Source organism: Macadamia integrifolia, chromosome 12, assembly GCF_013358625.1.
Source record: "Macadamia integrifolia cultivar HAES 741 chromosome 12, SCU_Mint_v3, whole genome shotgun sequence".
Classification (NCBI taxonomy): domain Eukaryota; kingdom Viridiplantae; phylum Streptophyta; class Magnoliopsida; order Proteales; family Proteaceae; genus Macadamia; species Macadamia integrifolia.
The window spans coordinates 11,163,895-11,189,907 of NC_056568.1; the positions used below are offsets into that span (position 1 = coordinate 11,163,895).

The 26,013-nt window shown below is 40.8% G+C and overlaps 1 protein-coding gene across 1 annotated transcript in view; it reads left to right on the forward strand.

Annotated features, from left to right (window-relative positions):
* Nucleotides 1–21,451, forward strand: part of LOC122057817 (transcription factor-like protein DPB) — a 33,655-nt gene extending 12,204 nt beyond the window's left edge. The window contains exons 6-12 of the mRNA XM_042620115.1: nucleotides 10,969–11,115; nucleotides 11,221–11,276; nucleotides 12,578–12,580; nucleotides 12,859–12,880; nucleotides 16,196–16,294; nucleotides 20,599–20,669; nucleotides 20,869–21,451. Coding sequence (XP_042476049.1) covers nucleotides 10,969–11,115; nucleotides 11,221–11,276; nucleotides 12,578–12,580; nucleotides 12,859–12,880; nucleotides 16,196–16,294; nucleotides 20,599–20,669; nucleotides 20,869–21,115 — 645 coding nt within the window. The 3' untranslated portion in view covers nucleotides 21,116–21,451. The remainder of the gene's footprint in view (nucleotides 1–10,968; nucleotides 11,116–11,220; nucleotides 11,277–12,577; nucleotides 12,581–12,858; nucleotides 12,881–16,195; nucleotides 16,295–20,598; nucleotides 20,670–20,868) is intronic.
* Nucleotides 21,452–26,013: the final 4,562 nt, after the last annotated feature.

Genomic DNA, 26,013 nt, shown 5'->3' on the forward strand with positions numbered 1-26,013 from the left:
CCCCCCCCCCCTCCCAAATAAAAAAAAAAGATATACCCCTTTGCATGGAAGGAGATCTACTCTACCTTGAAGATTGCTTGCTGGATTATTATAGTAGATTGAGATTATCTTACTTTTTAATTTGTAAGAGTCCTTAGGTACTTAGTCTCTAGCTAGTAAGGTAGTTTCTATTTTGAGTTTTTCTTTTAGTAGTTACTTCTTTCTTTCTTTTTATTTTAGAAGTTGTTTTTCTGTCCAGCTCCAGCTCTCCCTTGCATGGAGAGTTCCTCTATGTAATAGTTGATTGCTATATTTTACAAATACAAGGAAAGGGAACCTACTCCAACAAAACTTGTGTCCTATGTAAGATGCATGCTACTGTGGCATCAGACCTCGCCATCTCGGTGGGTTTTAAAAGGCTGTATTTTGAAATGAATGATGTTGGAACATGTGAGATTTCTCCCTTCTCTGCAGTGTGAGTGATTCTCTACAAGTGAATCCAAGTTGGTGTGAACTGTGAAGCCAAGCCCTTTTTCTCTTCCCTACCTCTTTCCTCTTTTGCTAGCACCCTCTTCCTTCTCCCCTATTCCTTTTCTACCAGTCCCAATTTTCCCACTTTTGCCTTATATTATGGCTCAAACACAATGGGGATTCATCAATTGACAGCAAGGAGGCATTGAGGATACATTCTTGGATTTTGGTAGTGACTTGGCACTTGATCACAGCACTCCAACTCGCAGGATAGCAAAGGAAGGTACTGCCTATCATTTATCCTTTATTAAATGTCCATGAATGCTAGAATGAATTTTCTGCACTTGTATTTTGAAATGAATGATGTTCCCCCCTTTCTCGAATGGATGACCCTTCTTTGAAGCCCTCCCCTATCCGAGGTCTAACGCCTCCTCTCCAAGCTGTCTTCTGTCCCTCTCCTTGTCCCTTTTCCCTTGTCCCATCGCCTCCTGCCTCCATTCTCGGTGCCTCCCTTTCTCCTCCTCTACTTCCTTTTCTCTCTTCTCACGCTATCCCTGTTGTTTTTATATCATTGGCCTGCCTTCCTCTTACATCTGCTCCTTTGGGCCCTCTTTTGCTGAACCCCTTTCTTAACCAAGCCCAACTCCATCCTCCTGTCTTTACTCCTTCCCTTCCTTCAGCCCAGGCCCATCTCCCCTTATCCACTTAGGCCTCTGCCCATCCCTCTATTACCTCTTTTGGCCCAGTTACTTCACTCAAGCCCACTTCCCATTCTATACCCCAGACAACCATCCATCCCCACTTGACCCGCTTGCTTGCTGGGGACCCAGTTACCTCTCCTTCACCCGGGTACCCTGATCGTGGTTGTTCGTCTGATACTTTGATCGCTACGGAGACCTCTCCTTCTCTCCCTTTAGCCCATGCCCATCTCCCCTTATCCACTTAGGCCTCTGCCCATCCCTCTATTACCTCTTTTGTCCCAGTTACTTCACTTAAGCCCACTTTCCCATTCTATACCCTAGGCAACTATCCCTCCCCACCCGACCCGCCTGCTTGCTCGGAACCCGGTTACCTCTCCTTCACCCGGGTACCCTGATCGTGGTCGTTCATCTGATACTTTGATCCCTACGGAAGCCTCTCCTTCCGTCTCAGCTTCAATGCTGCCGCCCATAGTTGTCACGGCGACAAGGCAAGGCCGTGGAGGGTTGTCTAAGCGCTTAGGCGAGAAGGCGCACGCCTTGAGGCGAACAAGGCGACTAATTGTTATTTTTTTATTTTTTTTATTTTCTAACATTATTTAGTAAGCTATATATACCTTGTATCATAAAAAATCAAGATTAAGCAACATCAAGTCATTAAAAATCAACATTTAGCCATATTAAATCATAAAAAATTAACATTAAGTAATATTAAGTTATAAAAAATCAAAATTTAGAGAAATGCTCTGGTTCTATAACAAGCTTGACTGGTCAAATGATATTATTTTTATATGAGACTTTTTGTATCAGTTATAATATAAAACCAGCTTTCCAACAAGTCTAAGATTACTTAAATCTAAGTTGTAATGACAAAGTTATGCTCCGGTCAAACTTATTTTTAAGTGCGCGAATGCTGTTAAAATCGCCTGAATGAAAATAATTTTATGGATATCAAAACAAAAAATTATTTTATCGGACTTTTGGTTTTTAGCAATGTTTTAACATGATAGAATTTATAAAATTTTCATAATTGAGAAAACTCTAGCATTTAAAAGTTGAAAATCTCCCATATAACCAAAATCCAGTTTTTCTTCTTGGACTGAGGGGTTGACTTTTTATCCTTTTGTAATTTGATTTTTAAACTATTTTTATTGGATTCAAATAGGGGGTATTTGCTTATTTATGAATAATATCTTAAGTAAATGAAATATTTGGCATAAATAAGTGTCAAAACACAAGGCGGTATGCAATGCAATAAGGCGACGCCTTGACAACTATGCTGCCGCCTGGTGGATTTAGGTACGAGGCTACCCTTTGTACCTCAGATCATCTCCTCTATTGGCCCTATGCTCTGTAGTTCGGCCCCACCACTCCACTTGCTCGATTTCCTGCACGAAGGCGATCAATTGCGAGGCTCCACCTCGCACCGAGGATTTCTGCTGCGATGCTTCCCCTCACTCCTTGGGCGTTCTCTCCTCTAGCATCCCCTTGTCTTTGGTTTAGGCTTCGCTTCACCGTCGGTCCCTACTTGTAGCAAGGTTCGAAATCTCGTTTCGTTTCGGATACCAAAATTTTGACGAGATCTCAGCGAGTTGTGTTTTTTTTTTTCTACTCAGTTGCCTGTTTCGGTGGCCAAACGGCCATATTATGACCTGAAACTTGGTGGGGAGCTTGTTTTAAGGTTAATAAATATGCAATAATATTAGAACATGGTAATGTTTTAGAGTTACACCCTCGTTTGGCAGCAACCATTGAACTGTTCTGGAGATTTTATGAAATATTGCTAGAACAAGATATAATATGATAGTAAAACAAGTAAATAATGCATCCAAGCCATGATTAAAACATACCTTAACATTAATTAACTAATATTTAAAATACTACATTAAAATAAATATTTACCCGCTAGAAAAAAAATTTCGATTCGATAGAGTCGTAGATCAGCCAATGGTGAGTAACATATATATAATTGAGTTCCATCAAAGCTATATTAACCATAATAAAATACATTTTATGTTGATGGAAAATGTATTTTTTAAACCAGAAAGTAAAAAAAATATTTATGAACAAAAAAAAAAAAATTTGACTTCGTGAGGTTATAGATTGGCCTCTAATGTTTAACATATAAAAAATCTAGCCCTAACCAACATGTATTTATGTCATTATTTAAAAAAAAATGATTTTGGAAAAGTGGTTTACCTTTCCAAAGCTTGAAATGTGTAGATCTTCAACTTGGAGTGATCTTCAATGCATAGTTTTTAAGGCGGTAAGGCGACGGAGGCGTTTGAGGGTCTTTTGGAGCGCCTTAGCGATAAGGCGGGCATAAAGCGTCGCCTTATCGACTAAAGCGTTCCTGTGTAATTTTTTTATAAAACCAATCTATTTGGCTCAAATCCTAATTGAATCTTATTACTCATATGTTAAATAAATATTAAAGGTTCATATTTATACCAATGTAAAATATTCATCAAGAAAACAAATCAATAAAGTGAATAAACTAAGTTCATCTTCATCAATCATCAATCATCAATCATCAATCATCAACCATCAACCATCATAACATATTAACATATAATATAAATACATAATTATGAAACAAAATTATAAATATAAAGAAAAGAAGACAAAAAATACAAGTATTTATTATACTTACCTCTATGATGCCAAAATGAGTACCTAAGCCCTAAGGTCATCCACTATATTTCTACTCCTGTCAAAGAAGAATGAAGCTCACCGCTGCCAGAGCAAAATGGTCGTCTGGATCAGTGGTTCTTCCTTGTTCCTTGATTCCTTCTCAAAGCCCTTTCTTAAAACCCTTGACAAAATCCAAACCCTGTTTGTGAATCGTGTTTTTGTTTTGTTTGTTTTGGTTATTTTTGGTGGAGTAAAGCTGATCCCATACATCTCAAGTGTTAACAAAACCATACACCTACCAATAAAAAATCTATATTCGGAATCTTCATCAAGTAATTTTAAAATGTGTTTAAAAAAAAAAACCCATAAGGCGCCACTTCACGTAAGGCGGAGCATTGCCTTACCATTTCTAGATCGCATCGCCTTAGCAGCGCCTTAAAAACTATGCTTCAATGGAATAGATGTGATGATGTGGCAAAATACTTGACAATTGATTAATTTTGTGAGTTAAAGCAATGAGGATTCGAAATTTTGCTGAGACAATAGAGTTTCGACTCCTCAGGAGATTTGGTATTTATAACACATGGATTTTCACATGAAATTTCGACCGAAATATTTACCTTCTTGCATTTCGTAGCTTATTTTGACTTGGTAAAAAAAAACCTAAGAATTTCGAGATATCGTCGAGATTTCGAACCATGGCTTGCAGCCTCTGGCCTTGGTTGCCTGACTGCTCTTTCCTGGGAGGCTTCCCTTCGCACCTTTGCTGCTCTTTGTGCCGGTCTGATCCCCAACGCTTCTGAGGCTTCCCCTTAGGATTCTCTGGTTGCTGCCCATACTACTGTCAAACCATGCCAATGCTCTTGATTCTAGTTTCGATAGCTGTGCTTGGTGCCTACTCCCGCCAACCCCCTTTGAAGCTCTCTAAGAAGAACAAAAAGAATAAGAAGACCAAGGTCCCTCCCCCTCCCCCTCCCCCTCCCCCTCCCCCTCTAGCAATGCCCTCGCCATGCTCACTGCCAAGAAGCAGCCTGACTCTTCGGGTGGTTCCGTGCCCTCTGTAGCCGATCCTGTTCACACTCGGCTCTCCCCAACACTCGGTCTCCCACTGTCCTCGAATACCGTTGCTGCAACAAAAATAAAGGGAAAACTTCCTACCGGTTTGACTCTCTTGCCAACCCCAAGTCACTCAATGATTTGGTCCATCTGGAACATCCGGGGTCTCAACTTCATAGCCAAACAAGGTGAGCTCTGCTCCTATGTTAAATCTTCTAAGTTTGATCTCGTCTGCCTCTTGGAAACTAGAGTTCCCAAGCCTAAAGCTTCTTAGATTGCATCCTTCATTGCCCCCTCTTGGAATCTCATCTCCAATTATCAGTTCTCCCCCCTTGGCAGGATTTGGGCTCTTTGGAACCTTGCCAAGCTTCTTATCAACTCATCATTCTCTTCTTCCCAATGCATCCATCTCAACATTTCTGATCTCTCTCAATCCTTCTCCTGTGCCTTCACTATGGTCTATGTACAGCCAATAGAACTGCTCTTTGGACTGATCTCCTTGGAATTGCCCCTCTTTCGGGCTCCCTCCCATAGGGGTTGGGAGGAGATTTCAATGTCGTCCGATCCTCCCATGAGAAGCATGGTGGGTCCCCCATAGATCTCTCGGCCGTTGAAGCCTTCAATGATTGTCTTGAGTCCATCAACATGAATGACCTCAGGTGGTCTAGTCCTAAGCTCACCTGGCATAATAGGAGAATTGGATCTAATAGAATAGGTTGCAAGCTTGATAGAATCCTTGTCAACAAAGAGTGGCTCAACAATTTTCTCTCCTCCTATGCCACCTTTGGTCTCCCAGGCATTTCCGACCATTCCCCTATCTCCCTTCTCATCCATCCTTATTTTCTTTTGGGCCTAAACCTTTCAAGTTCTTTGATATGTGGACCCACCATTCTGGTTTCCTCTACTAGTCCAGGAGGCCTGGGCCATCCTGGTCCGTGCCTTCTCCTCCCCCCTTATTGCCTTCTCCAGAAGGTTGAGGAACGTCAAAGCTGCTCTCAAGCTCTGAAATGCCAATACCTTTGGCAACATCTCCTCAAATGTCACATCCTCTCGTGATAAATTAGCTTCTGTCGAGGTTAGGCTGCAAATTGACCTCTTGAGGAGCAAACCATCTTTGCTGAGCTAGCCTCTCTCCTGGCCTAAGAAGAGAGCTTTCTGAAGCAAAAATCTCGTATAATATGGCTTGAGCTAGGTGATTCCAATTCGGTTTACTTCCATAGATCCCTCAAAGCTAGGAACAACTTCAACTCCATCCCTTCTCTTGTTGCCAGTAATGGCACCACTCTTAGCTCCCCTAAAGCTATCAAATCTGAGGCTTCCTCTTACTTTGCCTCTTTATTCAACCCTCCTTCCTCTTCAGCCTCCTTGCTTTCCCCCTTAGGCCTTCTTAATAAATTCATCCCTCCCTCTCTCTATACTATTCCTTCTGATGAAGAGATCTCCTCTGCTATCCTCTCCTATAAAGATAGGAAAGCCCCCGGCCCAGACGGGTTCAGTATGGGATTCTTCTCCCATTTCTGGGATATTATCAAGCAAGATCTTCTCAATGCTGTGCGAAGCTTCTTCTTCAATCCAGCCCAGATTGGTGGGATCCATCACACATTCATTTGTCTTATCCCCAGAAGGAAGGGGCCTCATGCATGCCAGATTTTCGGCCCATATACCTTTGCAACCTTCTCTACAAGTTTATAGTCAAAATCTATGCGAACAGAATCCAATTGGTTGTGGACTCTCTTGTCAGTCCCAACCAATCTACCTTCATCAAAGGTAAAAGCATAGCTGATAACATAATTCTTTGCCAAGAAATTGTTCAAGGTTTTGATAGGAAGTTCCATTCCCCGGCTGCCCTCCTCAAAATTGACATTGATAAAGCCTTTGATTCCCTTAGATGGGACTTCATCTGCAATGTGCTTCATGAAATGTCTTTCCCTCCAGTTTTCATCAACTGGATTCACTCCTGCATCTCCTCCCCTCATTTCTCGGTTTTAGTCAATGGGTCCCCTATCGGTTTCTTCTCCACTTTTGTTGGCATTTACTAAGGTTTCTCTCTCTCCCCTTCCTTTTCTCCCTTGCTATTGAAGTTCTTTCCAGATCCATTCAATCCTCCCCTGACTCCCACCTCATCTCCCCCCTCCCAAATGTAAAGCTCACCTCACCCACCTTGCCTTTGCTGATGATCTCATGATTTTCTCCAAAGCTGATTCCTGCTCAATCCAATCTATCCTCTCCTCTCTGCAGCTCTTCGAATCCCTTTCGGGTCTTCGCACCAACCTCTTGAAATCCCATCTCTTTCTCTTTGAAGTGTCTGATGATCTCAAAGCCTCTGTCCTCCTTTCCTCGGGGTTCTTGTTGGGTTCTCTCCCAATCAAATACCTTTGGTTGCCTCTCATTTCCTCTCGACTCTCTCCCCACCATTGCACCCTTATGCTTGACTCATCCGTAAAAGGCTTCAACTCTGGAAAGGTAAGCAGTAAGCTCCTTTCCTACGCCGGTCGCCTTGAGCTTATCAGATCCATCTTTCAATCTTGTTACATCTATTGGGCTGGAGTGTTCAAGCTGCCTATTTCTACCATCCATAAGGCAGAATCCCTCATATGCTCCTTTCTCTAGAAATGGACTGACTCTTCCCGCTTCCTCCACCCTATTTGTTGGGCATCTATTTGCCGCCCTAAGATTGAGGGGGGTCCTCAGCCTCAGAAGAATCTCAGACGTCAACTTGGATGCTACCCTTAAGCTTATATGGAAAATTGTATCCAAGCAGAAAAGTATCTGGGTCTCTTGGGTCTACTCTTCCCTCCTCCGCTCTAACTCCCTCTGGACTGTGCCCACTGGTGGCAAATCCTTAGCCTCAGGCCCTCGGCCCTTAGAGCTATTCAATCCTCCATCTCAGATGACCTCTCCACTTCCCTTTGGCTGGATAACTGGCACCCTTTTAGTGTCCTCCTTTCTATCGCTGGTGCCAGAGCTATCTACGCCTTGGGTCTTCCTAAATCCTCTCTAGTTGCTTCCATCATCTCCAATGGTTCCTGGTCCCGCCCTCCTCCTCTCTACTTGTTTCTATTTGGAACTCTCTTCCCTCCCTCGCTCCCTGCCCTCCTCCCAGCGTCACTCTCCTGATAAAATCCTTTGGTCCCCCTCTCCATTAGGTTCCTTCTCCTCTTCCTCCACTTGGAACTTTATCCGCTCTCCCCATCCCCTTGTCCTTTGGCACCAAGTTGTTTGGTTTAAAGGTCACATCCCCAGGCATAGCTTTACTGCCTAGAGAGCTCTTTCCAACTGTCTTCCAACCCTCTCCTTCCTTCGCTTCCGTCACATCCCTATGCCTTCTTCCTCTTTTTGCCTCTGCTGGAATGGCTATGAGGACTTTGATCATCTTTTCTTCTCTTGCCCCTTTTCCTCATTGGTTTGAAAAAAATTCGTTTCTTGGTGCTGGCCTAGCAGGAGGTCCCCTCTTCCCCACTCTAGGGAATGGATTTGGATGGATATGACCTTTGGTGGATCCTCTTTCTGTGATTCGGCTGGGAAACTTGCCTTCTGTGCGACGATCAAACACCTTTGGATGGAGCGGCAATCTTCGAAGATGGACCTCCAATTCTTGATCTTTTGATAAGATTTGGAAGGCTATCTTCTTTGATGTTAACACAGAGTCCATTGTCTCCCCCTTAGGCCTGTTCGTGCCTCTTCAAGGAACGGGCTCATTGTTGTCTCTTGGGGTCTCCCCCTCTTTTCTCTCCCCCATGGGGCCTGTTGCCCCCTCATAGGTGTTAATGTTTTTCTCTTTTTTTCCCTCAGGCTGTATATTCCACCTTATTTCTTCCCTCTTGGTAATGAATTTATTATCCCCCCCACCCAATGAATTTATTATCACCAGGCCCACACCGAACCGATCCCGCACACACCACCATCCAAAGCGTAAAAAAAAAAAAAAAAAAGAGATGCAACTCCCGAATAACTACTTTTCCTGCAATAACTACTACTCCAGCAATCCCTTACAACATTAGTATGTAATAGTTTGGGAACTGAATAAAATAAAACAAGCTACACGTAAGTAAACGGAATTATGCATCCACACAAGTTATTAAGGGACATCTAGCCACAATGAAGTGGTTTGTTCCTGTGCACGTGGGCGTCTCGTCTGATATGTCTTAAATCCCTAGATGATGTCCTCATCACCATTGACCTTGAACCAATATTACTTGATGTCAATGATCTATTGATTTTGGTTGCATTTGCATCTACGTGACAAGGAAGTTCTATTATTCAGAAGTTTGCCAAGTTGGAGACCCTGTTCGGGTGCCAACTCCAAAACGTCTATTTGATGACCATACTCAAATATATTTGTGTATTATATGCACATCCACATATGTAGTTTATTTGCATATCATATTCCACTGATCTTAGGGGGAAGGTCATTTTCCATCCCTTGGCTAAAGATCCGGTAAATATACATATCTAAACAGAAACTGTATATAATTCGTATAAAAGTGGGGGTTGGTAGGCCATGGCCGGAAATTCCTCTCTCCTTTTCTGCAACTCCCATTGCTTACTCCCCAGGCTTGGGGGGCCCAGCCAGCTGGTTAGGTTATCCAAGAGACCAAAAATGAGTAGGGCCTAGAATCACAGTTTGCCTGTCATCAGGAAGAATGGAGAGCTGATTGTGGTGGCTCTATGAATGGGTGGGGCTGCCCTTCTTGTCAATGTTGACCGTAGCAAGATAGAGAAGATTTTATTTTTGGGAAGATGGGTGGGGAAGGGACAATATGATGGTATTTTTAGTGCTTCCTTTCAGTCCCTTTGTTTTTTTTTCAACTTTTTTTATTCCCTTTTTTGTTTGAGAGTCTAGAGATCGGTTCCTCCTTACGAGAATAGACCTAGGGTATACCGCCCAAACTGTAAATTTCTTCTATAAAAAACCATGAGTTTGGAACCAATTCACCTATAAAAAACACTGAAAACTATTAGGAGGCTGAATATCATATGAGAATTTACACCTGTTGTCCTGTGTTTTTTTAAGAAGGCAAGAATCTTTGTATTGCAGAAGAAAAGTCAACATGTACACTCAGGGTGCTGTGCAATTGCCATGGCCCAGGAGGAAAGCTACTCCAAAATTATACCATTATTTCACCCTATTCCATCCCTGGCCACAAAGAGCTACCCCTGGATGAATTTCTGAGTGACCTTCTAAATCCCTGTCCCCCTACAACCCTCACATCTCCTGACCCTGCCCCCTTCTAGCCAACGGAACTTCGCACTAATGACCTGCTTCCATAAACCCTCTTCCTCATTACCCAATCTCCATAACCACTTCCTCAACAATGCTAAACTCATGGCCTTTACTGGCCATGAATGAGAGTGGTGAGATGCTATCCTTATTCTTTGAGTTCACGAAAGACTAAAACGGATGATATTGACATAGAGAGTGCCCTGGATGTTGAACCACATTCAGAAGAGCGGCCTGCTTAACGTGCATCATTTGAAGACTCAGTGCATGGATGTCACGAGCTTATTGGCATTGGCTTTGGCCCATTTCGTAAGTGAGCAGTTGGCAGGCCTGGGAAACTTGCTATGTTTTTTCGGGAGATGCTGGTGGAACTGTTAGCTCTGGGTAAACGGCAGGATATGTTGGTTCGAGATAAAAAAGATTTATCAGTTCGGAAGAAACAAACCCTCTCCCAAATTTCACCCATTGATCAATTGTTATGTAAAATTAATGATTTGTCTTATATATTATGAATAAATAAAAGAATATTCATATTCTTCATGCTGAAATTTTCTAGTTCACAGATAATACTCTTTTAACCCTTATTTCTGAGCTCTTACACTACTGTTCTTTCCATAGTTCCAAATTGAACCATACCTGTACGTATCTCATACTTTGTTTCTAGTGTCCCTAATTAACCAATTTATTTCACGACAGGTGCCTAGTTGGACAACATGTATCTTTTTCATACATTAACATCTATATTGTTGTCATTGCTTCCTAGAGTTGCATCATCTGACCAATTTGATGGCGCTCGTTGATGACCTTTTTCTTATAACACATGATAAAATAGAACTGAAAACTATGACTTCATCACTCATTTTGTATGGACATGAACTTTATCTAAAAAATATTTGTTTTTATTAACAGCAACAATATGATGAGAAAAATATACGGCGAAGGGTATATGATGCCCTCAATGTTCTCATGGCTATGGAAATTATCTCTAAGGACAAAAAGGAAATACAGTGGAAAGGTCTGCCTCGCACTAGCGTTAATGATATTGAGGAGTTAAAGGTTTGAGTTAACCTCTAGCTTTATAACTTTGGAAACGATGCAAGTCTATGTGGATGTCCTTGCTCTAATATGGAGTGCTTTTCTTCTGTAATATAAATAATGCAGGCAGAACGTGTTGGACTAAGGTACAAAACTAGAATGAAAGAAGGCATAAGCACCTGGTAATATGCATAGGACAACTGGCAGGAACAAGTGTAACGCGATATTAATCTTATCCTCTCTCACTCATACTCTTCATTTCAGTGAATTCCCATTCTAACTTGATATGGGCACTCTTTTTTTTTAGCCGGATCGAGTGGGTTGTGGTGAATAATAACAACTTTTCGTTTAGCAAAGAGAGAGCGAGCGTATTATAGCACGCATCCTAATACGTCGACTCAGGATAATACAAGAGGATGGGAGGGTCCGCCGGTAACAGCAACGAGCTCATTAGGGCTACCAGAAAAAGCAACTGCACACCAATCTAGGGCCGTGAGCTAACCGGGGTCGGGACCAGGAGACATAGAAGATGGAAGACCCCAGGATACAACAATGAGCATGTACCTTGGGGAGTCCCTTACATGGCGGTGAGGAAGCATGGTAAGCTGAGAGCTAACATCAAAGAAGATGCCTTTTTCCAAATCATATAATAGGATTTAGAGTTGGCAGTCCATCTACGAAGATTGTGCTCCATCCAAATGTGGTTGGTGGGGGCACAGAAGGCAAGCTTACCAGCGGTATCACAAATAGAATTACCTACAAATGTCATGTCAATCCAAATCTACTCTTTATGATGGAGAAGGGTACATCTCCTAGAGGGCCAGCAACAACGCATCTGCTCCCAAATGGAGGAGGTGAAGGGACAGGAGAATAAGAGATGGTTGGCATCTTCTGAACTATTCCAATATAGGTAGCAGACAAAGGGGATCTAGATGTATCTGTAGATAAGTAAAGATTGGGTGGGGAGGCAGTTGTAGAGAGCATGCCAGCCAGTGGATTGGCAGGGGATGTGACTTGTGAACTAGACAATTTTTCGTTATGGGGCTGAGGGACCTTGAAATCTGGCTAGGTCCTAGACAGAGGAGGAACGAAAGAGGCCAGAGGATGAGTGGGACAAGATGACTTTGTTGACTCTACCACGATGACCAAGGGGAAGCAGGGGGAGGTACCAGACACTGTCGGAGATGATGGAGGTGACGGGCATCTCTGGGCTATACCAGAGGAGTAGATGGATCTGGCATTCACCAAAGAAAGGACACCTAAGGGATGCCAGGAGTCAACTAGAGGGAGGTGGAGGTACCATCTTTGATGGAAGAGTAGATGACCCCGAGAGCGGTGGGTCTAGTGGAGAGATTGTGCCAAACCCAAGAAGAGTTAGCAGAGGTGGAGACCGTCCAAAGGGGGTCCTTTCTGAGGAGATGGGAGTAGACCCAAGAGACCCAAATACTATTTTTCTTGGAGCAAGTTTCCAAGTGAGCTTAAGGATGTCAGCAATATTTACATCCTTGATCTTTGGAGACCTAGACTTCCTTCAGATTTTTTTTTTGGGGGGGGGAACCGAAGACCAACGAAGACCCAAGAGACTCGAATAATATTTTTCTTGGTGGCTAGTTTCCAAGTGAGCTTAAGGATGTCGAAAACATTGTCATCCTTGATTCTTTGGAGACCCAGAACTCCTTCAGATTTGGGGAGGCAAGTCGAAGCCTAGTGAAGAGGGTGTAGGAATTTGGCAGAATCCACCCGTTTCCAAAGATAGGTGCAAAGAATGGATTTTATAGCCTTGAAGGTGGATTTGGGGAGCGTGAAAACACCAGGCCAGTATAGGTAGCAAGATTGGAGCACAGATTTGACAAGCACAAGGCACTCGCATAGGAAAGGAAAGGAACTTACCTTTCCAAAGCTGAAGTCTATTCTTCATGTGGTCCAACATGAAGAAATAATGGTGGGAAGTCAACCTAGCAAAGATAAGGGGAAGGCCAAGATATTTGACTAGAAGGGAGTTGAGGGAGAATCCAGTGGGCTCAAGGAGCCAAGCTTTTGAAACGTCGAAGACTCGAACAAAAAAGAGATGGGATTTCAGGAGGTTGAAGTAGAGACTAGAGAGGGATCCGAAGAGGTGCATAGAGGACATAATATACTCAATGGAGGGGAAATCAGCCTTCGAGAAAATCATGAGGTCATCAACAAAGGTAAGATGGGAGATATTGAGAGCTTTGCACTTGGGGAGAGGGGAGATGAAGTGAAGATTAGTGCTAGATTGGATGGATTTGGAGAGGACCTCAAGGGCAAGGGAGAAGATGGAGGGGGGAGTGGGGGTAGTCTTGACGGATGACCCAGAGGAAAAAGAAACTGGCAGGTTAACATTGACAAGGATAGAGAAGCGAGGAGATGAGATACAAGAGTGAATAGATGGGAGGGAAGGGCATCCTAAGTAAGACCTTAGAGATGAATCCCCACCAGATGGAATCGAGAGTCTTATGGATGTCAATCTTGAGAAGGGTGGTAAGGGAGTGAGATTTCCTATCAAATCCCTTGACAATCTCATGGCACAAGGTAATGTTGTCAGAGATGTTCCTTCCAACACTAAAAAAGAATTTGTTAGATCTAACAAGAGAATCAATGACAAGCTGAAGGCGGTTGGCAAGAATTTTGGCAATGAACTTGTAAAGTAGGTTGCAAAGGGAGATGGGCCTGAATTTTGGCAGAATCCACCCGTTCCCCCCTACTACTTCTGATACCAACCACTGCTTGAGAGGTCGGTGAGGCATCCCCACCAAAAATACGACAAGTACCAGGGGGTTTAGGAGCAAACTTTAGTCCCACATCGCTTAGGGGGAGGTTGCTGGGCTAGTTGATAACCTCTAGCCTCCTTAACATGGCACGTTTTTTAAAGCCTTGAGGCCCATGGGCCAATGAGGACAATATTGTGTCAAAGTTAATGGAGCCAGGAAATCACATGTGGTATCAAAGTGGACCCCAAAAGCATATAGGGCCACAATAGGGACGCTGTGCCCAAAGGGGGGGGGAGAATGTGACACCTAAGAATGTGACAAGTGTACCGAACTCGCTTGGGAGATCGGTGAGGTGTCCCCACTAAGAATACGGCAAGTACCAGGGGGTTTAGGAGATCAGTGAGGGTGTGCAAACTTTAGTCCTGCATCGCCTAGGGGGAGGTTGCTAGACTGTTTCATTGGTATCAGAAGTAGTAGGGGGAGGAAGGGAGCACACAATCTCACAGAGCACAAACCAAACCAATTCTCAATTTATTCTTCAATTCTCTCTGCCATTGCCTATCGATCACAACCATTATATAGGAAAATAAAGACATAAAATTAGAAACCAACTAATTAAAGGGAACTAGGCCAAAAGGAAAGAAATCCTGAACAACTCCTAAATCCTACCTATGCTTTTACTTGGAAATAAAGACTTAAAATAATAAAATACTACTTTCAACCCTTGTTGGACCAACGGCCTGGGCTGGACTGGTTCTTCTTGGCTTCCAAAGTCCGTCACCAACTAGTCAAGTGCAACTACATCTGCATCAACTCTCCTCTAAAAAAAACTTACTTTATCAAGTTGGGAAAAGGACTAAGGAGACCGTCTGAAGGAGTACGTTGAATGAGGAACGATCCCACCATCTTCTTGAGCTTATTTTCGGGATCATATTTGGCAAGATGAAATTTCATAATCTTGTTGTCGTGCTTGAAAGTATCGGTATTGGCATAGCCACAATGCTGTATTTTCTTGTAAAATTACCACATCTACCAAGAAGGATATGACACCTTCAGAGGGAGGACGTCACATTGGACTGTATCCTGAATCCACTAATAGAATATGTGACCAAAAACTAATCTGTGATCTTGAGCTTAATGTTGTTCACCGAAGCAACCTTGTAAGGATTTGGATGTGGCTCTGTCTTCAATCCTAGCTTACAAACAACGTCTTCAGAAACAGGTTAGACAACATTAGTGCAACTACCTCCATCAAGGACCAACGTTAACAGTTGGTCATTACATTTCACACAGGTCTGGAAAATACTATTGCGGTGCCAATCTTCATCTTCAGTGACTTTCTGAGTGGTCAACATAGGACGAAGGGCATAAAAAGGATATGGGTCCTCATCATTGGGAGTGTCATAACTTCACCTGACGCATGCTCTTCCCTTAAATCAACCGTCTCAGAACCAAGTTGCTCTTTCAGAATATAAGGTAAAGGAGAATCCTTATCAATAAAAGTAGCCAAATGATTGGAATATTGAGCACTGATATGTCCAAATCCTTTGCATAAGTGGCACTGAATAGTAACCATTTTCACCAAAGGAGGTCTGTCTGAACCACGCCGAGGTGGAGAGTATGGACAATTAGGCCATGAGATGAGATGTCTGAATCATGTCGAGGTGGAGAATAGAATCGGCTAGGGCGTGAAGATGCCATGGATGAAGCACTGACTTTTCTTGGGTGGAAGGCTATTGCTGAATGGAACCTGTACCTCGAGGAAAAGTATATGCAAAAGTTCTCCGATGGTATGTGGACGTTGCAGACTTTCCTCTACCTGATAGGCTACCTGGCTTCTTCCATTGTAGGCTGTAGACTGGATGCAAGGACAACACTAATTTGAGGGTGCAAACCATTGCATAACTATGCCACCAAAAATTCTTCATCCTAGTCAAAAGCAGAACGAGTGGCTTGGTAAACTGAGCTCCATCTTATCTATATTTGGGTATAGCTTTCCCCCAAGACTTTTTCGATGTTTCCCTCTTGTTTCTTGTTTTTTTTTTTTTTTTCCCTCTTCTCTTTGTTGTGAGGTTAGCTGATAACCTTTTGGTCCTGAAAATATATATATTTGGCCTTCATAGAGTAGAGTTTCTGAACAGGACTTGTGTGGTAAATTCCCGATAATAGATTTCTCTTGTATTGAGGATCCATAAGCCCCCCCCTCCTTTCTCTTTGAGCGAACCCTATGATTTTGGTCTAAACATATTGTGTGATCCCCATTTTCTGAACTTTGGTCATTAATTTGGTTAATAGGACTTTTCTCGTCATAGCTTCCAATTTTTTATGATTCCTGACTGTTTGCTTACTTCTCCTCTCGTCCAATCAAGTTCGTAGGTCTCCAGAATCTGATACAGCGGAATGAGGAATTATATGGCTCAGGAAATACTCCTGTAGGTGGTGTGGCTTTACCTTTTATTCTGGTTCAGGTATGATTGTTCTGCTTTTCTTCTGTTGCCTGTTTTGCTTGAGCATACTAACCAAAGAATGGGTTATTTATCATCTTTGTATCCTAGACTCCTATTGAAGCTTTTCCTTAAAAAACTTTCATAAAATTCGTTACGAGTAGTATATGGTAATGTTTCTGTTACAGATGAAATTTTGATGTAATTGATCCTTAGAATCGTTGAGAGTATGATTCCCTGGTTTGAAGCTGAATCTCTGTAGCCACTTCAAAGAATTGCTCAATTCATCAATCACATTGAATACACCCCAAAGACACTGTGCATATGGTCCCTTTATATCACTGACAATGTTAAGTATAACATTATTCTCTTTTATTGAATTCAAATAATTAGTCGGAGAAATGCAAAGCACCAAAAGGCAGACATAAGGAAGCATTAGTTAAGAGGCCATAAAGAAAAGAATAAAGAGGTACCTACAACAAGAATGTAGATCAGAAATAGAGTTGTTTTCCTTTATCCATCCTTACTAACTGATATTACTCTAGCCAGAACTGGCAAAGTAAGTATGAATAGCTAAAGGCAGGATGAAAAGCGAAGGTATATTATGAAAAAGTTAAGATGCTGCCTCGAATCAACATGCCTGAGTTGCGACAGGTGATTTGTCTGGATATGCCTTGAAGATGAACTTCTTTTGGGTCAGAGTTATGCCTCAATTAGGTGATGTAGTAGGTTATTAAAACACGGGTGGATAATGTTGTAGTAGGTAATCTCAGGTTAGCAACTATAACTAATGTTATTTTCTTACTTGTAGTAGGCAATTCAGTAGGTTATGTAACAGCAGATGGTGAGTGTAGTAGACGATCTGTTGTTTATACTATTGATTGTAATTTTGTAAGATGAGAAACATGTTCATCTAGAAATAGGAGGGGTCTATGAATTGGAGGGAAGTTAAGAATACTACTTTCTTGAGAGGTTTCCATGTCTGTTTGATTCTTCGCCAGTCCTCATCTAGAAGTTTCTCTCCAATTGTCTTGGACCATCAATTATCTGTCTTTTCCCTTTTCTTGTCTTTTTCCCCTTGTTTAATGTAGTGAAGGCTGCTATAAGTGGTGCCTTTTTGGCCTCCTAGGGGTAGTCATGGGCTACATGAAGTCTATGAGATTGATGCAGCCATCCAATCCTGAACCAAGATTAGGAATTAATGAATTGATTGGCAACACAAGCCCTCGTTTAGGCTCTCAGCCCCCGGTTTGTATGTTTTCAGCAGCCTGCATCGGGAAAAGAAAAAGAGAACGAAGAAAAACAAAAGAGGAGATAGGGACTGTGAACAGTACCTATCTTGGTTCACTGCCATGATTCTGGGACTGTGAACAGTACATGTGAATGGTAATGTAAACAGTAACTATAGAAGAAAAGAGGAGTGAGAGGAGAGGGATAAGAAAGAATTTTCACAACTCTCAATTATCACTAAAATGTATCTTCTTCTTAACATTTGATTGGGAGTGTTGCATGCAAGGTTCTAAATCTCGGGTTTCGACCTGTGCTGACACAAAAATTTTGGTCAAAACCTACGACATTTCGAGGAAACCTGGAACTTTTTCTTGGCTTGGTGGAAACCATGGTTTCGGCCCCCCAGAAAGTGTTTTTTTTTTGTACATTCTATTTTTTACATTTCTAACATAATCCGTGAACTAGTTTCATTAAAAAAAAAAAAAAAAAAAAAAAAAAAAAAAAAACCCAACCAAGTTTTCTAGTGTACGCTGACTCACTGAGTACACTGTACACTAACTTAATTCTACGTATAAGTTTCATATTAGAAATGGAAATAAGCTATTAAAACAAGCAAAACATAATTTAGATTTGCAAAACAAGCAATAATTTTAGATGATAGAGATACAACTCTCACCACTCAATTTCAAGCCGAGTGTCTTAGCGGTTCCAATCCATGGTTCAAGATCTCGGCGAGATCTCACTATTAATTCATTTTCTTGGTTTGGCGAGATGAGCACTTGCGATATATAAAATCTACAATATCTCGATCGAGATCTCTAGATCTTGGTGAATATCTTGGTCTTGACTCAACTCGGCTCCAAGTCACATGGGGTATTCGACCCTCAACTCGACCCAACTCGACATCTCTCGCCTATCTCGCCCTGCTGTGAAGAAAAAACTCACTTTTGGTGGTTTTTCTTGCCAACTCTCTCCTCTACAGTGTAGATTAACAACTTCAACACTTGGAGATTGGAGATTATCGCTTCAACATCAACCATTGGAGATCCTTTTCTTCCCAAGAATAGTTATAGGTAAAAACAACTTCTCAAAACCAATTTTTTTTATAGAAACATGGTCAATAGTTGTTTGTTTTTATTGTGGAATACCCTAGGGTGAAGGGTCCGAAGATTTACCTACATAGGGTCTGAAGTCAAAGCACCATTTTGGATTTGATTTTTAAAAAAATTGATGTTTCCATTGTGTTTAGAAGGCCGATAAATGACAAGTTTCAGGGGGCTAAATTAAACTATATGGCCACCGAGATGATGGGGGATAAATACCAGATCTCGGTGTTTTGGCCCAGTGAAACCTGGGGTGAGATCGAGATCTTAAACCTTGTTCCAATCCACAAGTTGTGTACCACTGTCGATGTCGTAGCTCCTCTTTTGAATGCAACATATATAAGTCCCATGACATGTTTTGGACCCAATTGTTTTGAAAGTCCATCGCTACCCATCTATAAGACGCATCATCAACATTTGCCAAGTATCCCAACCTAGGGAATGACTCACTTAGACTAAAAGGATGTGGAGGTGGCACACATGGTTGGGCTGGAAACCTGAAGATGCCGTCGACAAAAATTACCTTGTTTTGTGGGTATTATAAAGCGGCTGGTTCAACCATTTTGGTCAAACCAGTCAAAATATGCGAAAATTCGACGAAATCAGCCGAAACCTGTTGACACAATGTACAGTTTTATTGTGGTACCTGGTTTATTTTCGTAGTGGGTCGAAACCTATGAAACATGCGAAATTTTGAGTGAAATCTACCATGGTTGCATGTTGTAAGTACATCAGAACTAAAAGAAACCAGAGAAAGAGAAAAGAGAAGAAGAAGATGGAAGAGATCAAGAGGATGGAGGAAGGCTGTGTGATAGAAAAGTAAGTTCTATTTCACCAGCCACACTCTTGTTTATATTAACTGAAGAGATTCTCAGTAGTTAACTACTAGGAGTCAAAGACCTATTACATACTAGAAGCAAAACTCTTCTTAAGCCTGAAGTCTAATTACAATAGGAAAGATAACATAAACTTAGACATGACCCTACACTACATGGTCCATGGACACCCCCAAGTCGATACACACTTTAACACTCCCCCTCAAGCTGGAGTATATATACATCTTCCATACCTAGCTTGGAACAACCACTACGAAACTCAGGCTGGAACAGTACTGGCCTTTGTGACATATCACCGAGTTGATTGCCGGGGTTGACAAACGGAGTTGAGATCAACTTTTGCATCACTGCATCTCTCACAAAGTGAAAATCCAACTTAATAGCTTAGTCCTCTCATGAATAATGAGATTACTGGCAATATAAATTGCAACTTGATTATCGCAATACATCTTCATAGGTTTAGTGATTCAAAGTTCCAATTTATGTATGAGTGACCCCAACCGCATCAACTCAGCCTCAACACTTGACCGTGCCAGTGTGCAAGGCACAAGATTATCACCAACAGAGGATTAATAACCAGTACTTGATCTCCGATCATTCACAACACCAACCCTATTAGCATCTGAGTAACCCATAATATCTGTGTGACTATGATGATGGCAGATGAGACCTTTGCCAGAAGCACCTTTAAGATATCTCAGAATTTGACAAGCAGCATCCCAGTGAGCATGTTTAGGACTCTCCATAAACTGACTAATGATTTCAACAGCAAAGGAAGTATCAGGATGGGTAGTAGTTAATAAGTTTCCCAACCAGTCTTTTGTATTGATGTTTATCCACAAACTGTGTCATCTCACACCCCAAGTTTCAGATTCAGTTTTATAAGGTTATCAACAGGCTTACAGCCCAACATACCTGTCTCGGATAGGAAGGTCTAGAACATATTTCCTCTGAGATAAACTACACCTTTCTTGCAGCTGATCCCATTAAGTTGGGATAAGGCTGAGTTTGTTGTTGTTAAATGCTTTTTCACCTTCTTTAGAAAGGCTTTCCGGCTAACATGGTTTAATTAGAGTGACAATTGTGAAATTTCATGTGCTATTTCATGTCCATTAATCTTAACATCATTGTCCTTGTTACTGGGTGCTTTGAATTGCAGACACGGCCTCATGCAACTGTTGAGGTGGAAATATCAGAGGACATGCAACTGGTGCATTTTGACTTCAATAGGTAGGCAGACCCTTGATTTGAAGTAATTTGTAATTTATGGTGTCTTGACTGAAGTGTGGTGTGGGGGCAAAGTGATGCTATATGAGAGTTGGATCCAAAATTTTATAGCCAACTGATTCATGAATTTTCCCGTTTCCATCACTTCTATCATTCCCTCATTCACTGTTCACTTAAATTTTCTCTGCAACCCTTATTGCAGTACTCCTTTTGAACTACATGATGACAATTACGTACTCAAGGCGATGAGGTTTTGTGAAAGGCCTCAGGGAGATGATGGTGGTACCAATGATTCTAATCCAAATGGAGTAGCAGAGGGTTCCGGAATGCTTGGTATGTATCAGTCACACATACCTCATCCCTCGAGGTCAAATGCTGCTGGGGGTAGGCCTCCAACTTCTCCTCCTATCCCTGGAATACTAAAAGCACGGGTCAAGCATGAGCATTAGTCATGTGTTCTGAGGTTTTATCACCTTCCTATGGAATTGTTTCTCTTCTCCTGTATAGTATGTAAATTAGTTTGCCAAAATTGGTGGACCTCCCATATGGTCTATCCCCTTCAGTTGTGCTAACCGGTTGGAAGGATTGAAGGAAACAAGCAAATCGTGCCCATTCTTCAATTCTTTCAGAAGGTTTTCGCTAGGCAATAGTCAGGTTTAGGAACCCATAATTCACTTCATGAAATTGTTCATTATATGATTTTTTTTTTATTTTCTTTTTATATGTTACTCTGTTCATTTCTTTCTTTCCTGATTTAATAGGAATCCTGGGTGGATGTTTTGTCATTTTATTGGGAAAATGCTGCTACTGCCCATGTATCATAAGTATTTTTGTGCTGCTATATAAATTGGATCCTTGCCCATCATAACCATGGTATTAAGTTTCCATTTGTTATTGTCCTCCTTGTGCCATCTATATTGGAGGGGAAATGATGCAACCTAGGGTTCTAAAACCCTGATTTATGTCGCTTGAACCCACCAAAGTAATATAATTACAATGGAAATTTTCTAATTTTATGGGCAATCAGGGGCCTATTATTTTTGGGTAAGAAATCAGAATCTGAGACCTAAAAGCAATCAGATTTAAGCAAGGATGGAACTGGAATTTCATCACAGCTAGCGTAAATTAGACACCGCTTTAAAGAAATAAGTGAGCAGCTTTATTTTTTGTGTCATAATGAATAAATTATGGCCCTAGTTATAAAAAGAAGTGTTGAGACTCTGAATAACACCTCTATAGGTGTATTTAAAATGTATAACCTGTCTTTCGACAGTACTTTGTATTATTTTCAAAACTTATTGAGTCGGGTAAAAGAGAGTTTTAAATTTTTTAAAAATGATATACCATTGTCATTTTGAAAAGGGTTCGTTCATTGCTTGTAACTAACCACACTCTTTTGCAATATATGATGATTATATATTTTATTAATTTTAAAATATGGAAAAAAGGTTGTAGCACGGACATATAAATAACTTGCTAGTACGTTCTTCAACTATCAAATGTTGATTTAATCTCATCCCATCTCAATCGTTGAACTGTTTACCAAAACTGGCTGCAACTGTTTTCTCATTTCCCTCCACACCTCTCTATACTCAGTCGTCCATCCTGAACTCAATAGCCCCTTTACCCCCGCCATTTTTCGCCTTCTCCCTCCCTCCCCTCGCTTCTTCATCAATCAAGTTTTTCCCCTATCGCAATTGCTTTTAATTTGATTCTACCTTAATTTTCTGGTTTTTTTTATATGGGTTTCATCACCATAGTGAGATTTTTGGTTTTTTATTTTTCTGATCCTGAAGCACTAATGAAGAATCCAACTAGTTGAAAACCTTTATGAAAATTAAGTGGATCCAAGTTGGAGCCTGCAAAAGACACGGAAAATTATTTAGAAAGCCTCCCTCTGCGGATACAACAACCTCGAAATTACCCAGAAAGCATCCTTCTCCGGATCCAACAACCTCGTTTAAGATTACTTTAATGGAGCTATTGCCCCATTGAAACTACTTTAATGGCGTTGTGTGGAGAAAGGGGGGTATTGTGGCTTTGTGGTAGAGGAGGGGATAGAAGAGAGAGGAGTCTCGAAGAATATGGAAGTAGTTGAGAGAGAGAGAGAAGAAGAAGAAGAAGAATCGTAGTCTTCGTGGACTTCTCAGGTCTCACCACAAAAGACGGAATTGGTAACCATTAAAAAAAAAAATTAAATGCGCAATTTTTATTTTTTATTTTTGATGAAAAAAGACTCAGATTGACTTTATGCCAAATGTAAGGTTAACATAAGAAAAACGGAAAAATAAGGTTGCAACTCGTCCGTTCCGCTACCGCCTGCCCTTAAAATATTATGAATATAGTTATTAAATTTTAGTTTATTTTGAATTCGGAAAGGAAATTAGAGATAATATAAGTTACACGATCATGATTACAAATTTCCTTTCTCTTGCTTGCAATATACGGAACCCATGGAAAATAATGTCAAGAAAAAATCTATAGGGTATGCTAAGATGCATCACATTTGTAATCTTAAGTAATATCTTTTGGACTAGATGCCGTTGAAGCATCAGATATAATATACACTTGCATATGAATGCAAATCTGGCGAAGGATTATAGAAAGAACCAATTTCATTTTCCTTCCTTTTACTTGCAGTCAGATTGAACCATGGAAAACAATTCCAAGAAAAAATCTGTGAGACTGAACCCATGGAAAACAAATTCGAAGGAAATATCTTTATAAGGTATGATGTGTTATTTTACATTTGTAAAGCTAAGCGTTCGATATTTTTGACAACTTTGTCACAACCATGGTTTCAAGTATCGGTATTGTACCGATCTTATCGTATTGATATCGGCTGAGATTGATTTTCAGTCTCTAATCAATCTAGGTCGATAAGCCGTATGGTTTCAAGGGTAAAATAGTAAAAAAAAAAAAATACTTTTTTTGAAGAAACAAGGGACAAAAATGATCGATACACACTGATCATTTTCGATAATGATCCAGATCAAATTGGTATGACAGAGACTAATACCGATACCAAGAACGTTGTTTTTTTCTCACTTTCTCTTTTGTTTTGGTGCAAAACCCACTATGTGCCAGATGGGACCCTCGAAGGGGCCACTTGGACCTATGAAATAGCACATTGCATTAAATATCTGCAAAGTAGCTCAAATTGGAACCCAAACTTTTTGTCAACTTGTATATGTGGTATGATGAATGATTGAATTTGAGGTTAAAATTTACCGTGTGACAAACCTGAATCATGACATGTCTATCAAATGAATGGAAATGAGAGTAGCATCCTCAAAGTTGAGGCATTTGCTGTAAGTTGCGATTTTATTTACTCATGATAATGGCTTAAAACGTTCCCAGGAATATGCATAGTGGAGCATAACACCAGCCAACCAGCTATTTGAGAAATAAATTGTATTGTTCACAGAAAAAAGAAAAAGTTTTTTTTTTTTTTTTTTTTTTTTAATTTTAATTTCATTCTTCTCTATTTAACCATAGTTACAATGCCCCCAAAACACATTGGTATTGAAGTTCTAATGCTCCCCTGAAAATACTACCAAAGTTATGGTACTATTATTTCCTTGTAATAATTGAAGAAAACTATGAAGATGAAGCAATGCATTATTATTATTAGAGGAAATTACACTCCCTTTCCCTGTATGTTTCAAATATTATAGAACCCTCCTCTATGAAGTTTGAAATTACACTCCTCTCCCCTATAAATTTTAGATTTTATCAATTGTACTTTGGCCATGAGTGAGGAAACGTTAAGTGTATTACAATTTTTTCAAAAATCTCAAAATACCCTCAACTTATTATCGTCTTCCTGCTTGAGAAGAACGATGGTTTATTCATTCGGTTTCTTCATTCCTCCATAGATCATGAACTTCTGAAATCGAAATCGAAGGTGGTTCATCTTGGCGATCGACGGTGGTTCATATTGTTCGAGCTCGAAGACATTACATTTCATTAAAGATCGGAGTTGTACGCTCAAACGACATGCACCATAAAATTTGCACGCATGAGAAAATTCTTTTGACTCCCACGTTCGATTCTAGTGACTGTTGTCCAGCAACTCCAGCCATCCTCATCTGGCCCTCCCAACTTGAAATCTAGAGTCTACGGCGACCCATACCCACGACTGACAACAATGAGCAGTTACCAGAGTGGTTCAAGGAGGAGATGTCTTCGACACCAATCTCCACTCAAAAACAAGTGTTTTCTTGAATTTTCTTCAGATATCCTGATATTTAAAAGAAGGGAATCAACGATATTAGTTAGTGATTCTTTGCCGGAGTAAGAAATTAGAAGTAAAGATGAACTTTTAGTAAGACTTGTTGATTTCAGTTCTGAATATTAGAGATTGTAATGTCACAGGTAGGGTTAAGCTTTGGATTTGTTGTTCTTTGGTCAGAGACAAGGCTTCTTATCGAATCGATCCTTGCGTATCTGGGGCAATTATTCAAAATAGATCAGGTCCTCAAGTAAATTCTCTCTCTAAGTCTCTCTGCACCACGTTCCATAACCCTTTCTTTTGATAGTTGTTGATTTCTCACATCACATGTTCGATGCTTTTCCTCTAAGGCATTATACTTTAATCAAGTACTGAAGATGATGACTCTTGTTCTGGCCTTTTCTCGCAACTCATTTATCGGATGTCAAACTAGTTCCCTACAAAATTTTCAGTGATGTTTTACTCTACATTTTACCTAAAGGTTTCAATAGCAACCATACTCTAAAAACCAAACTAACTGGATATTTAAAGAAGCCACCTAGTTAGAAACCATGGATAGGTCCAAAGATGGATGTAGGATGACAGTTCAGTCCAAAACTAAGCTTCTTTAGTATGGTTTTGGATGCTTCTAAGGTTAGATTAAGAAGGTTTTCATATTCACAATCATAATACTCTGTTTCGTGTTGCGTAGGCCAATAAATTTTAGAACAAAGGGGTGAAAAAAGAGGGGAAAAAGAGGTGGAAGAAGGGGGAAAAAGAGTTGTTCTTACCTTCACAATATGAGCACCTCAATCGATTCAGGTGATCGGACATCAGAGTCGGAGTCAAGCATCTCTCTTGGAGATCGGAGTTAGGCACCTCTCTCCCTCCAATGGCTCCAAGAATTCCAAAACCCTCGATCGGCTCTCAAGAGAGTGTTTTATAAAGAAAGGGGAAGGGGGTAAATAGGTCATTTAACATGAACTTCTAAGTTCTAACAGAGTTAATAGCATAGGGTGCGGTTGTAATTTCAAACTTCGGAGAGGGTCTAAGTATAATACTTGAAACATAAAAAAAAAAAAAACAATACATGAGCTGTGGCCAAGAGAAGTCTAACAATCTTCAACCAAGAAA